Source organism: Syzygium oleosum, unplaced genomic scaffold (genome assembly GCF_021117445.2).
Source record: "Syzygium oleosum isolate NSW1041296 unplaced genomic scaffold, Sole_v2.1 Sole_v2.21, whole genome shotgun sequence".
Lineage (NCBI taxonomy): Eukaryota > Viridiplantae > Streptophyta > Magnoliopsida > Myrtales > Myrtaceae > Syzygium > Syzygium oleosum.
Genome location: NW_026607505.1, coordinates 5,056,805 through 5,070,272, shown reverse-complemented (window position 1 = coordinate 5,070,272; position 13,468 = coordinate 5,056,805). Strand labels below are relative to the sequence as shown.

At 44.7% G+C, this 13,468-nt stretch overlaps 2 protein-coding genes and 1 long non-coding RNA gene across 3 annotated transcripts; 1 reads left to right on the top strand and 2 right to left on the bottom strand.

The window, feature by feature from the left end:
* Window positions 1–2,876: 2,876 nt before the first annotated feature.
* On the bottom strand, window positions 2,877–5,057 carry LOC115670944 (probable pectinesterase/pectinesterase inhibitor 12). Its single transcript, XM_030592353.2, has 2 exons — window positions 4,010–5,057; window positions 2,877–3,729 (listed from the first exon to the last, which is right to left on the bottom strand). Exons 1-2 carry the CDS (start codon window positions 4,962–4,964, stop codon window positions 3,050–3,052), a joined length of 1,635 nt encoding a protein of 544 aa, XP_030448213.1. The 5' UTR covers window positions 4,965–5,057; the 3' UTR covers window positions 2,877–3,049.
* A 4,744-nt stretch (window positions 5,058–9,801) lies between these two features.
* Window positions 9,802–12,449, bottom strand: LOC115671309 (pectinesterase-like). Its single transcript, XM_030592845.2, has 4 exons — window positions 11,695–12,449; window positions 11,113–11,575; window positions 10,336–10,659; window positions 9,802–10,255 (listed from the first exon to the last, which is right to left on the bottom strand). The coding sequence occupies exons 1-4, from the start codon at window positions 12,280–12,282 to the stop codon at window positions 9,891–9,893; spliced, it is 1,740 nt and encodes a 579-aa protein (XP_030448705.1). The 5' UTR covers window positions 12,283–12,449; the 3' UTR covers window positions 9,802–9,890.
* On the top strand, window positions 10,575–11,314 carry LOC130140730 (uncharacterized). Its single transcript, XR_008818720.1, has 2 exons — window positions 10,575–10,718; window positions 11,001–11,314. It is a non-coding gene; the product is annotated as an uncharacterized LOC130140730 (long non-coding RNA).
* Window positions 12,450–13,468: the final 1,019 nt, after the last annotated feature.

The following is a 13,468-nucleotide window of genomic DNA, read 5'->3' as shown; positions in this document are numbered from 1 at the left end:
CTTGGAAGACGTCTGTGGCAGTTGAGCCCATTGGGGCTGTAGGAGAGTAGTAGCGAAATTCGGATTCTATCAAAGCGATTGTGACTTGGCTCAAATATCGAGCCAAGGTGGAGATTGTTAAAATATGTCTCGAGTTTGAGTCAGAAACGAAAATCTGAATATTCTGAGTTGATATTTTGCGGACGTCCAAAATCGAGCAAAAGGAAATATTGGAAATTTACTTTCCTAATGTGCAAGAGTTGGCAGCAAACAAAAAAAAAAGGAAAATAGAAGAATAAAATATTCTTTCCTAATTCCTGTAGGAGTCACGGTCAACAAAGGAAATTCCCAGCCATACTTGGTTGACCGAATCATCCAGATTTCCAATTCCAATTCTGAGTTGGCCACATCCTCTTCCTGACTATACACATATAAAAGCAGATTGTGGGTTTCGGAGCGCTGAGGTTGATGAAGAGCGGCGTGGTTCTCATGAAGTCCATGTCTAGAACGAAGAATTGATTCTTGAAGCGCCGTATTTAATCGAGTGCTTGGTGTGGATTTTCTTCATGGAATTATAACAAGAGTTCAAGTGCTTGTAGCGATTAAATCTTGTAGTAAGATTTGTGTATAATTCCTTCGTGAGATTGAGAGATTATTTCGTTAGAAATTATGGGGCTAAACACTACGTGAGTTATTGGGTGTAATTAGGGTTTGGGAAATACTTAGAGTGTTCGAGTGACTCGAGTGTTATTGTAATCTACGTTGTATCGCTTGATCTATAGTCGAATTCGGTGCTGCTCTCCCCGTGGACGTAAGTCACTACAATCAAACTACGTAAATCTGGTGTCCGATTTATTTTTTGGTTCTGTCAATTTTATTATTCGATCGTTTGGCTTTTGCAACACAAAGGATTGGCTTGGTCTCTTCAATTTAGACCAAATCTAAGCAATATGAATATATTGCAACATGCTACTATATAAATGTTTGGAACTAAATGCATATGCATGACCCCAAATTCGAACCATAGGACATGGATGACGACCTAGCCAACCCTCCACCCAAATCGGAGCCCAAACACCCAAACCCCGGGCTCGGGGTTGAAACCAAGGTCCCAACACCGAAACCCCTAAACCTTGTTCCCCAATCCTAGCTTGAGGTCTCGAGTCCGGCCCAATCCTAGCTTGAGGTCTCGAGTCCGGCGCCCGATGTCTCGATCGAAGGGTCGGGATCTTCGGTCTTGAGTTTGGGCCGAGGTTTCGAGTTCAACCATTAATGTCCACCGTATGAGGGGTCAAGGATCTCGACTAGCTCCTAGGGTCCCGCATTCATGCGTTGGGGTCTTGGGTCTGGCCTTTCGGGTCCTAAGATTGGGATCCTTGGTTTGGCCTTTCTGTTCTTGGTTAGATTGGTTGAGGTCTTTGTGCCGACACCCGAGGTCCCAAGTCCAACCTCCAAAGTTTTGGGTCAGGGGTCCCGAGGTTGCGTGTGAGTCTCGATTTTTTTTTATTAGGACAAATGCTACCAAAAACCTTAAACTATGCCCATTATAACACATTTACTCTAAACTTTTTCTGTTACACCAAAAATCACAAACTTGTACCCGTGTGACATATTTACTCTCTTTCAAAATTTTGTCAATGAGAACCTTTAAAAATCTGGCTACATGAAAGTCATAAAGGAAACGGTGTTACATAGTAAAATAAAAACAACATTAACTTAGCTGAAAAATCCATTTAACAGAATTTTGACGGAGGGTAAATGTGTCACATACAAATTTGAGGTTAGGATAAATGTGTTACGTTGTGCATAGTTTGGGGTTTTTTATGTTACAAAGAAAACGTTTAAAGTAAATGTATCACGGTTGGCATAGTTTAGGGTTTTTTTTTTTTTTTTGCAGCTTTTTCCCTTTTTTTCAATAACAAAAAAGCATAATTTTTTGGGGTAGCAGAATCGCCAAATGATCCAAACAAATTTGCAAAATCCAACCACATGCAATGCAAGATAATCAAATCGTTTCAACCGAAAACGAGTAAACAAACTTCAGCAACATTCCAATTCGCGAAACAGCAGTCAATCGTTGTCAGGTTTGTTATCACAAGCTCAATAGCAATCCACTTGCGCTCCACTGTCCCTCCCGGACATTGTTTTCTGCAACTTGGGGGAGGTTCATCGGACGCATCTCCAAACGACAAAAGTCGCGACGCGTTCTTTTTAGAGAAAAGCAAGAAAGATGGCGAGTTCGTGACCTTCACAGTGTCGGCTCGGTGGTGCTCCCCACCAGTCCCCCCAAAACGACAACTGAAAAATCGAAAATGGGCAAAAAACTAAGTGAGGTTTTCACTTGGGTCTTTGGCTCCTTTTGGTATCGACTTGACTCATCAAATCAGTCCTTCATCCCGTGTTGGAGGGAGTCGCTGATGGAGACGGAGATACGTCTCGGTTTGGTGCATTTTGAGTCACTAATTTGATGCCCCTGCAAGTACGGGTTCCTGCTAAGTGCCGTAAGTAGAGGTGTCGGGTTCATACGCATCGTTGGCGTGGAACGTCGCGGATTTCAACCGACGAAGTATATGAAAGAGGGGTCGAGCCATGTTAATTGGATTCGCGTTCGTCCTCCTGCTGCTGATACATATCTTGATGATGTATTAAGTCATTTTGTCTTGCAGCATCTAGATGTTATCAGTAGATTGCACTGCAAGAAATACACCAACAACCATACTCATTTTGCGAGATTTTTTTCCGGGAGTCCGCCTAACACATTTGTCAGATAGTCGCTTTCACTCTGCGGCCCGGAAGGACAGCGTCTCCTTTCCGGTGTACAACGATATTTTTCATCGGTGGGGATAGGACAGTACCAATGCCCTTGTCACAAAGATCGTCCCGTGAAAGATATGTAATTCCTCTAATGGCAATCAAATATTAACTTCCATATAACGTGGCCTCGTATACACTTAGGAGAGAGTTTCTCTCTGTCCTGTAATTCATGGCTCTTAATGAGCAGTCAATTTTGGATGGTGATTTGAGTAAGCTAAGATACAATGCAATTTAGAAGTTTAACCAAAATGAAGCTTCAAATGCCATCGTCATAAGGGAATGCAGTGGACTCCAACCACTCGTCACCAGTGATGAACTCGGACACGGTGAAGTTGGAGGCGTCATAGTAGTCCATTATGTGATACCCAAGCCAAGTGACTCTGCCGTCAGTGCCTGAGCCAGGTCCATTGTTCTCATACTCCCCATAGTACAGAGTGTCCAGCCCTTGGTCGCCCGACCACTCGGTCCACCCTCTCGGGTCGATGAACCCGTCAATGTAGGACTCAAGGACCACGGTCCTCGAGTAGTTCCTCCATGGCCTCCCGAGGTAGCTCTTCATGGCCGCCGACAGGTCGTCTGCGGGCAGGATGCTGCAGTTCTGGATCGAGATCCCCGTGTCCTCGTCTGGGGTGTCTCGGGATTGGGCAGTCACGACAGTGTACTGGCCGGGCATAGGTTGTCTGGAGATGATGTTGCAACCTTGGAAGACGACCGCCGCGTTACCGAAGATGTAGTCGATGGTCCCCGAGATGTCGCACTCTCTGTAGAATTGCCTGAAGGAGTGGACATACAAAGTGTCCTGGTAGGCATTGATGGAGCATCTGTAGAGCGCGGCGAAATCAGCGCTGATTCGGAGAGCAACTGCTTGGCGCTTTGCTGGCCCGGCCGTGTTCTGAAAGGTTATGTCCCTGGCAAGGAAGCCGTCAGCTGAAACCGCTGCGAAAAACAATTAAACCAAAAGAAAAGGGAAAACGTTTCAGGAAAAGCAAAAAGTCAGTGGAAAATTTTCTGAATAATCAAGCTTCAGACCAGATTTATACACTCAAAAAAGGAGCAAGAACAGAGCAACCCAGAAATGGGTATCAGGAATCTAGGCCAGGACTTCAATATTCATTGTGTGTGTGATCAACAAATCAACAAAAAATCTCAGTTGCCATCTAATGGAACAACACGGTGAGTATAAGTTCACTTAGCTACAATTTAATGAGACATTTACCAACAGTTGCAGATCTGAATGTGGTCCAATTTTCTCCCACACTTCTGTTCCCAGAGATGATTGTGAGGCCGGCTCCGTCACCCAGCAACACGATGTTGGTCTTGTAGCTCGGGACTTCCACATTCTCCTGATAAAACCCCTCCGTCACGTATATGATTGTCCTGCCATAGCTGTTGTTAGGAGCAAAATTGACGGCATCGGAGATGGTGGTGAAGTTCCCTGACCCGTCGGCCGAGACCGTGATGACCTCGCTCGGGTCATACTCGTCACTGGAGCTCTGCAAGATCCGGCGGTCCTTACGCGACAGCCATGTCGGAAAGCCCATCAAACGGCGGCCTTTTCCTCCTTTCGGGGTGGCCGGTTTCGGGAGCATGGACAGGGAATTGCTCACATGCTTGTAAGTGCTGATGAGTGAACTCACAAGCAGTGGCTTCAGTGACCCCGATGCAGAATCCAGGCCTTCCAGGCAAGTGTCCTTGTTCGTGAGGGCCGCGGCGAGGTAGGCCCTCGCGTCGGACAGTTTCTGGACGTCGCCGTCCCGGACCCGGGAGACCGATCTCTTCAAGGAGGAGACCGTGATCTGGTGCAGCTCCCTGCAGTCTTGAATCGTGCCTCTCTGTCTCTCCACAATGTTCCCGCGGCCCGCGGTTTGGAGGATTCTGGAGAGCTTCCCGGCATCGGAGATGGCGGCTTCGAGGGTTTGGAGGAGGTAGGTGAGGATGTTGGGGCTAATGCTGATGGAGATGGAGAGCTTTAGGGAGTCGAAGCAAGAGTCTGGATAGGGTGTGTTTGAGCAGAAGGATTTGATGGAAGAGAGATTGTGGGTGGCGAGAGAGGTGGAAGAAGAGGAGGAGGAGGAGGAGGAGGAGGAGGTGGCGGTGGTGTTGATAGCGAGTGTTGCCGAGAGAAACATCGCAGAGAGCGCAAAGAGTGACATTAGGAAGCGAGAAGCCATGGAAGCAGAAGAGGAGCTCCAGCTGAAGCAAGAGCTTTTTTCTTCAGTAGCTTTTGGCAAGTTGCGAAGGTGAGAAGAAGAGAGGAGGCTTTTAACGTGAAATGGGGTTTGTCCTTTGTTGTATTGGGAATCGAAAGTTGCATGGGTTCACCTCGGAAACTTTAGTGACGTGGATTTTTGAAAAGAGGAAGAATGGTGACAAAATGCCACAGAGAGAGAGAGAGAGAGAGAGGGGCGTACGCATAATTACTAGTTTAGAACAACACAAGGATAGATAATTAATTCTTGAAATTTTAGCTCAATGTGCAATATGATCTCTGAAATTTAACTTAATAAAATTAAAAGATAATTACACAAATGGGCTTTGAATTTTGACTTAATATGCAATGTGGTCCTTGAACTTTAAATTTATTTAATGTGGTTCATGAATTTTAACTCAATGTGCAATGTCATCCATAAACTTTTAATTTGTTCAATGCGATCCCTGAATTATTTATACATATTCAATTTAGTCCTTAGACTGTATGAAAATGTTCAAAATTCTCCATAAACTTTAATTGATGGAAGGATAATATTAAATATTTTCATACAATCCAGTGATTAAATTGAACATGTACCAAAATTTCATAGATCATATTGAACAAATTAAAAGTTCAGAGATGTTCAATAAAAGTTCAGAGATGACATTGCACATTGAGTTAAAGTTCGAGGACCACATTGCATATTGGGTCAAAATCCAAAGACTATTTGTGTCGTTATCCCTTAATTTTATTAAAGATGATATACATAAAAAAAACTTCAGATTACAATATGTATTATATGATTCTAAACATTAATCATTATGAGTAACGTATATAAAACACAATTAACCTGATGTTTTGACCTATTAAACGTCATTTATGATTTGCCTTGTCTCAAATACACGTAACTTATATATTTTTAATTTAGTACATGAATTTGTATCCTAATATGAAATATTGGGGAAAAGGATACCACAAATGTCATAACTTTCGTATGCTGCTCACTTGAGGGCCATGATTTTTTTTCCGTTCACTTAAGTGCCATATAACTTTTCAATCCATCACTTGAATGTCAAAACTCTTTAAAAAATCTTCACCACAAGTGCTGTGCCATGTTGGATTTACGACACTAGGGTGAAAATTGACACTTGCTTAATCAATTGAAAGTTATGAGACTCAAATGAACGTTTTTTTAGAAGTCACGGCATTCAGGCGATCGAAAAAAAAAAACTATGTTACTCAAATGAGTGTTGTACTAAAGTTATTACACTTGTGCTGTCCTTAGATCTGAAATATATTGTTAGTATTAAGGTGGGAATTTTCTTTAATATAAAGGAGTTACGAGGGAGAGGGATAAGGCTAATAAATAGTAATATTGGGTAAAATGAGTGGGAAGTACAAGTAAAGTATTCATTGCAAGAAGAACGATCAAATCTCTTGCAAGTTAGAATTTTATATGTCTACCTTAGACACGACTCTTCGAGAAGACATTGTTATTATATATTTTATGTAAATAAAAATTGGCAAATATGTTCCAGATATCATTTATCTATCTTAGTAAAATCGATGAAGTTAGCTCTCAATTTTGAAGATAGTATTTATTCGACGGTTTCAAGTTTCGATCATCCATTGGTTATTCGCCAAACACACTTATCACCATCATCAATTGGTCAATTGGATGGGAAACATGGGATCGATTCGGAACGTAAACGGGTGAAGCCTCGCCTTGACTAATTAGAGAATGTTTCGATTCCGTTTTAACTAAGACGTCTCCAAAGAGAGGGAAAAAGATAATCCTCTTCATTTGTTTTGCAAAAAATCAATTTTATGAAAAATATTTTCATAAAAAAATTGTTTATACCGTTTATAAAAATGAATAAATTAAAAATATTTTCATCATCTACAAAAAATGCTTAGACATAAATGGTCATCAATAATAAAAATATTTTTTATTAACTAATTATTTCAAATAATAATAACGAAATAATGTCGGTCATTTTTGTCTCTAGCTTTTATTTACGACATTCGAAAAGTTGAAAAACAGCACCAGGCAAACATGAAATGAAGAGATTATCAGAAGCATGCATGTTGCTGCCCCCACTATTGTCCCTGAAAATATAATAATCTGGAATTCATTAAAGACAAAAGAAAATCTAACATAGCAACTGATTAATTAATTGAAATTTCCGACAAGCCAAGAAGGTTAAAACAAAATGTCGGTTACCTTCTTTTGACTGCAAACACCGAAAGCAATTTTTATGAAGAAATTTATCACCGAACATTGTCGAATACTGCGGGTCACGTGGGTGAGGATTCTTGTGACCAAGTTTTGTAGTTTTCCATTGCAATTCAAATTCGAGGGATTCAATCCGCTTTTGGTGTTTGGATAGGGTTTGGTAGTATTCCACTTGATTGAGCTCGCAGCATAAGATGAAATGCTAAATTATTCCTATGAACTTTTAATGCATTTGAGAACAATGCATCTGGTCATACTCTAATCTCGTGCATGTGTTTGGAGTCAGAGAATATTCGGTGATTTGCGAGCAGCCGTGGCATGTCCCGCTGCTGATGGCATGCATCCATGCGCTCTGAGCCAATTACAAATTGACACGTATATGTTAACATGGATGTAGATAAAAAGAACTCTCTTCCTCCTCCGACTGTACCCACTTGAGCCTGATCTCCGCGCCTCCCCCTGCCATCGCCATCGGCGGAGCTTGCAGCACCGCATCCAGGCTGACGATTGCCGGATGTCCAAGCCAAGCCACTCTCTTCGTCATCTTTGTGGTCGGCTCCGTCTTCCTTCAAAGCCGTGCCTCCGGATCTGACGCATGGCGAAGGTTTGGTGAAGCATGGCTTCCGTTCTAGAGCATTGCTTCAGACTTCCAGATCTGTAGGCCTCATTGCGGCCGCGGACGGAGCTCAAGTGTCAAGAAGCAAAATAGAGGAATAGCCATGCAAAAGAGTGACGGGATTTGGAGGTGCGGCAACAAAGGCAAAGGGAGGGAACTCGCCGGATTTGGCTTATGATTGAGATCGAGTCGTTGGCTCGTCCATGCCCGTCGGCAACGAGCTTAACAACCTTGCAGCTGGGCGCGACGGCCAGATCTAAAGAGTCGGCCAAAACGATGCCTGAACGCGATGCCGGCGGCCAGATTTAGAGAGAAAAATGGATGGTGAAGGAAGAAAAGAAAATTCGTATTTTTATTCTTATTTTGTTATTCCAACTTAGCAAACAAAGTGTAAATATATTATTGCACATAAGTAAAATAACACGCGTCACATCAGCAATTGAGGTGGCGTTGTGCAACTCCCGAATATTTTCTCGTGAGGAAGTTCAAAGGCAACACATGCGATAGGATAGAGTCTCGCAGAAGTGACAATCTTCATAAAGGCACGTTAGAGGCTAAGCCAATCAAGAATTGAATGAAGCAATTGACAGGTGAACAAATTGCAACCCAAATTGGCACATATGGTGGAACGTCATTAAATTTCTCAACTTCGGGAATTAAAAACTACTCTAGGCCAGAGCCACGGGCACGGCTGCACTAGCCAAAAAATTGAACTTACATCAGTTTTTTTTTTTTTTTTTTTTTTTTATAACCGAGGATCCACCACCATTCCCCGACGAGCCCACACGGTGTAATCTGGAGCGCCTATATCTCGTGGAGAAATTTCAAAGAACCCACCACCAAAGCCCCTCACTTAAATGACGGAACCGAGCGGGGATTCGAACCCAAAACCTCTCTGAGGGAAGGAAAGCGCCTATCAACTCGACCATGCGCATGTGGGTCTGAACTTACATCAGTTCATTAGTATTTTAAGCTATATTCCATAGGCCTCCACATGTCCAAGTCCCCACGCTAATATCCCTAGATTATTAAAAAAGAAAAAACCTAAGTATTCCCTTTGATAGTAGCAATTAAAGATGAAAATAACACTAGATTTTCTATGAATTGACCTTTATGCTTCGAAAAGTTAAAACATTAATGACTAAACCTTGGGTTATCGTACCATGTCAATCATACAGATTTTCACGACATTTTACCAATTAATTCCTACTTTTAGCACTTATTCACATTTCGGTAGCTCCATAAATTTATTTAAGATGCGCACGACACTCTAACCCATGACATATGCAACTCATTTATAACGTGCATTGTCTTTCTTGTTGACGTATAAAGGAAAGTGAGAGGACTGATTCAAACTCGAGACTTTAAAATATTTCATGAAACATGCATGAACCAAGACGGGTTTTTCGAAATCGCTCGACTTCTCGGAACGTGAAACTCAACATGAGACGCTATCGAAGTTCTATTTAGCCTTTTTATTGGAATTTTAGCATGCAATTGTAGCACCATATGAAAAGAATGCAATATTACAAATTAAATTTAGGAAAGACCTCATTTTATGTAAAATCTAAAGATGGTACTTTCCAAATTTCATGTAGATTTGATCAGGGAAACTAGCCATCTTAGGATGACTTCAGCAAGTTCCACAAATCAATTTGACTAGAAATGATTAAATAATTAATCATAACAATCTTTCAAATCTAAGTGCGTTCTGAAATGCGTTAAGAAAATAAAATAATTCACAAGGAAAAAAAAAAGAAAAGAAAAGGAATGGCCACGTAAGTTACGGAGGAAAGATGCCGTGGGACCATGGCATGCAGAAAACGACAAAAGACCAGTCCGACGTGGAAGTGTGCGCACCGCGTCTGTTCCTAATACAAGCCGACCCCCGCACGGGCACTTTAATGCCCTTCATGTTGGGAGAAATTACGGGGATGCCACTGTTAGGTGTTATCCTCATGGACCTTCAAAGCTAATGTTCTTCAGTTTCTTTATTCATCATCGTCTCCGAATGATCAGATACAATTTTTCTCATTCGATGCTCCGGTTCGTTTTCAGAGACCGGGAGAGTAGGGAAACTCCGTGGAACCCAACCAGCTGCCCGCGGCGATGAACTGATCGGCGGTGAACGCTTGAGCTTCAGAAGCCGAAATCACTCTGTAGCCCTTCCATGTGACCCGGTTCTCGGTGCTGGCACCGGCCCCGGTGTTCGCGTGCTCCGCGTAGTACAGAGTGTCGAGGGCGAAGTTGCCGTCCCACTCGTACCAGCCTGCGGGATTGATGATGTCGCTTATGGCGGTCTGCATTATCACGGTCCTCGAGTACGTCTTCCATGGCCTACCCAGATAAGTTTGGAAGCTCTCCTTCACTGCCAAGAGATCTGATGTTGCTCCAATTCTGCACTTTTGGATCACTATACCTGTCGAACAAACGGATCGTGTTTTGAAACGGCGAAGTTTCGAAACTATAATTGCTGCAGTGAAGTTTGGGGAAAACTACCCGTGTTCTGGTTGGGGTCGTCGCGGCCCTGGGCAGTGACCATGTTGCGCTGGCCCGGGTTGGGGCGGCGTGCGTGGATGTCGCAGTCCTGGAGCACGGCTGCCGCGTTCCCGAAGATGAAGTCAACGGTGCCCGCGACGAGGCAGCCGACGTAGAACTGGCGGAGGGAGTGCACGTAGAGGGTGTCCTGGTAGGCCAGCATGTCGCACCGGTGGAAGGCGGAGAAGTCCGCCCCGACGCGGAGCGCCACCGCCTGGTGCTTCGACGGGCCCGCGGTGTTCTGGAAGGTTATGTCCCTGGCCAAGAACCCGTCCCCAACTACAGCTGCAAGCATTTCAGATCCAATCAAAGATCCGGAAGCGACCCGTTGTCTCGAGATCTTAGTAGAGTTTTCACCCTGTATAATCAAATGTTTTTCTTCTTGTTTTTCGATTTCCTTTCTTTCTAATTGCGGAAATTTCGAAACTGCAACCGAGATATTTTCGGTGGTTTCGCAGTGCTTATCTTTATGTCTTTTTCTTGGTTTTTTCAAGTCGATTGACCAAGTGAGATCTAGCGATCGGAATTTTCCGAGGACAGGACACACGAGGCCGACAATTTTTTCTTGGTTTTCTTTCCTAGATCAAAGAGAGTTTAACGTCAGGGTAGTTGGCATCTTAATGCAGAGCGCACGTGGCATTGTGAAAATTTTCAATAAACGACAATTATGACGGAAAGAGACAAGACAGATTAGTTTCGAAAAGAACGAGCAGAGAAGAGCGAGAGGTACACACTTACCAACAGTTGCGGAGTTGAATGTGGTGCTGCCGTCCACGACGTTTCTGCTTCCGGTGATGATGGTGCTGGTCCTCCCGTCTCCCATGAACATCAGGTTGGTCTTCTTCTTCGGGACCTCCACGTTTTCCCTGTACACCCCCGCCTTTATCCTTATAATGTACCTCCTCGCGCTCCCCTCCGGCGCAGCCGCCACCGCTGCGGATACCGTCCGGTAGTCCCCGCTCCCGTCCGCCGCCACCGTCGCGTCCGGCGTCACCGCGGTCGATTGGAGTAGCCGCCTGTCCCCGGCCGACAGCCACTCCGGCCACCGTGTCGGGCCCTCCTCCTCCTCCTTCAAGCGCCTGTTGGAGGAGGAGAGCCGCTCGCTGGCCACGTCGGCGTCGGTCATGTTCTTGACCATGGCCAGCGCGTTGCTGCACAAGTGGAACACGTGCGTCTGGCCACCCAACAGGGCCTCTCTAACCTGTGAGCGAAGAACGAGGCGTTATGGTACCAATGTAATTTTGTGCCATTGGGCCTCGCATAAAGGACCTAATCGTCATAAAAGAAATTTCCGCTCAAGAATCTCCAAGAATATTTCACCTTCTTGTCGGAGGAGCCGTGCGAGAAGCCGTCGAGGCACGTCTCCTGGTTCGTCATGGCGGCGCTGAGCAATGTCTTCATGTCCTCGGCGAGCTCCGACACCGACTTGTTGCCCCCGCTCGGGTACGCCAGCAGCTCCACCAGGGTCTCACGGACTTCGTCGAGGGTGTCGTCCACCATCTCCAGGCAGTCGTGGAGCGCCGTCCTCTCCCTCGCCGTCAGCCCCCTCCGCACCGCCGCCACCTTCTTGATGGCGAAGTAGTTGTGCTGGACGTAGGCGATGGTCAGGTTCAGAGCCAGCGTGATGACGTCCTTGGGGGTCTTCACGGCGCTGGCAGCTGAAGATGGCGAGGAGGTGAGCTGAGAGAGGCAGAGGTCGGGGTACAGAGTGGAGCTGCAGGAGGACTTGATGAGGGACCGAGCTTCCCGGTGGCGATCGTCGATGGCGGAGCTTCTTGGCGGGACTCGGGAGGCGAGGCCATAGACGGCGGTGAGGGCGAGAGCGAGGAGGAAGAAGGATGAGAAGATGGCGAAGAAGAGTTTTCTCTTCCTGTTCTTGGGTTGGGCGTCTTCGGAGTAGCGCGGCATTGTTGGGGCCGATGATGAAGAATGCAGAGAGAGAAAGATGAGAGTGTTCAGCAGGCAGCCGATGGATTTGGGTGAGGCCAAGCTATGGAAGGACTTTTGGGAGAGAAGAAGGGTCAAAATAGGGACCCCAGTAAAGCAATTTGCCTATGCTCGGTTCTATGTAAGCTCGACAAGTTGTTTCCTGAGTAAAGTCCCACGTTGATTTCGTGTCATTACGCACCACGTTAATAACATATTGACAGGGCAGTTCATGAGTTTAGTCTGCATAGCACGTATGTCCATGCATGCTAAAAACTAAGACCAGAACGTTTCGCCGACAGCTAAAAAGGACGAAGGCATCATTAAAGGGCCCTCTGTCGCCGGACGTGGGTGAGTTATTATTGCACTCAGATAAGATAGATTGGGTGGTCTCTTTTATGAACCACAGCACTGATGTCTCCCTCTGAAAGCTGGTCCACCACCACATTAACCATCCAGTGACAATCACATGGGGAAGAGAGAAGAGAAAAGCCTGTCGTAGGAGGCTTTTCATGTTCGTATCAATCCTGTATCATTTTGTAGTTTTGCGTGCAGTGTTTGCTATGGTCATGCAATGGGTCGAGAGGCAGAAAATCATCATTGAAGGGGGGGCCTAAGTACGAATGAGTTAGTCGGAAGACCGAAAATGGAGTTATACATACGAAGATCGATCTAGAGACGGCGTAGAAAATATCCTCGATCTAAGGTGGGAGACCGAAGATGGACATAAGACTGCTCGAATTTGTGCAGCAGGCAAAACTCGAGAAGTACTAGGTCTAGCAGGGTATCGCGACGCCGTCGGCAACTTTAGCTGAGAGAAGCCTTCGAGTGGATTTCCGAGAATGAACGACAAGGATTGCCCCTTCTACTTTCTACCTATTATTTATTTGGCATGATACCCTAAAAAACATCTTACTTTAGTTTTTGTCCCAATTTTACCTTTTATCTCATAAAAAACCTTCAACTTTAGATTCAGTTCGGCAATTACAATTCTACCATAAATTTTTATTTGTCTTATAAAAAACCCTCAACTTTTGGTCACGTCCCAATTCTACCCTAACTTTTTTATTGTCCTATGAAAGACCCCCAACTTTAGGTCTTAATCCTAATTTTACCGTCCAATCCCAATTTTACCCTAAAATTTTTATAGTATTATAAAAAACCACAA

Bases quoted from the DNA above. Each gene is read 5' to 3' on its own strand.
- LOC115670944 (XM_030592353.2), bottom strand. From the start codon at position 4,964: ATGGCTTCTCGCTTCCTAATGTCACTCTTTGCGCTCTCTGCGATGTTT. The intron at 3,730-4,009 runs GTAAATGTCTCA...TGTTTTTCGCAG, and splicing joins ATTCAGATCTGCAACTGTTG to CGGTTTCAGCTGACGGCTTC.
- LOC115671309 (XM_030592845.2), bottom strand. From the start codon at position 12,282: ATGCCGCGCTACTCCGAAGACGCCCAACCCAAGAACAGGAAGAGAAAA. The intron at 11,576-11,694 runs GTGAAATATTCT...CTTCGCTCACAG, and splicing joins ACGGCTCCTCCGACAAGAAG to GTTAGAGAGGCCCTGTTGGG. The intron at 10,256-10,335 runs GTAGTTTTCCCC...TTTGTTCGACAG, and splicing joins CGACCCCAACCAGAACACGG to GTATAGTGATCCAAAAGTGC.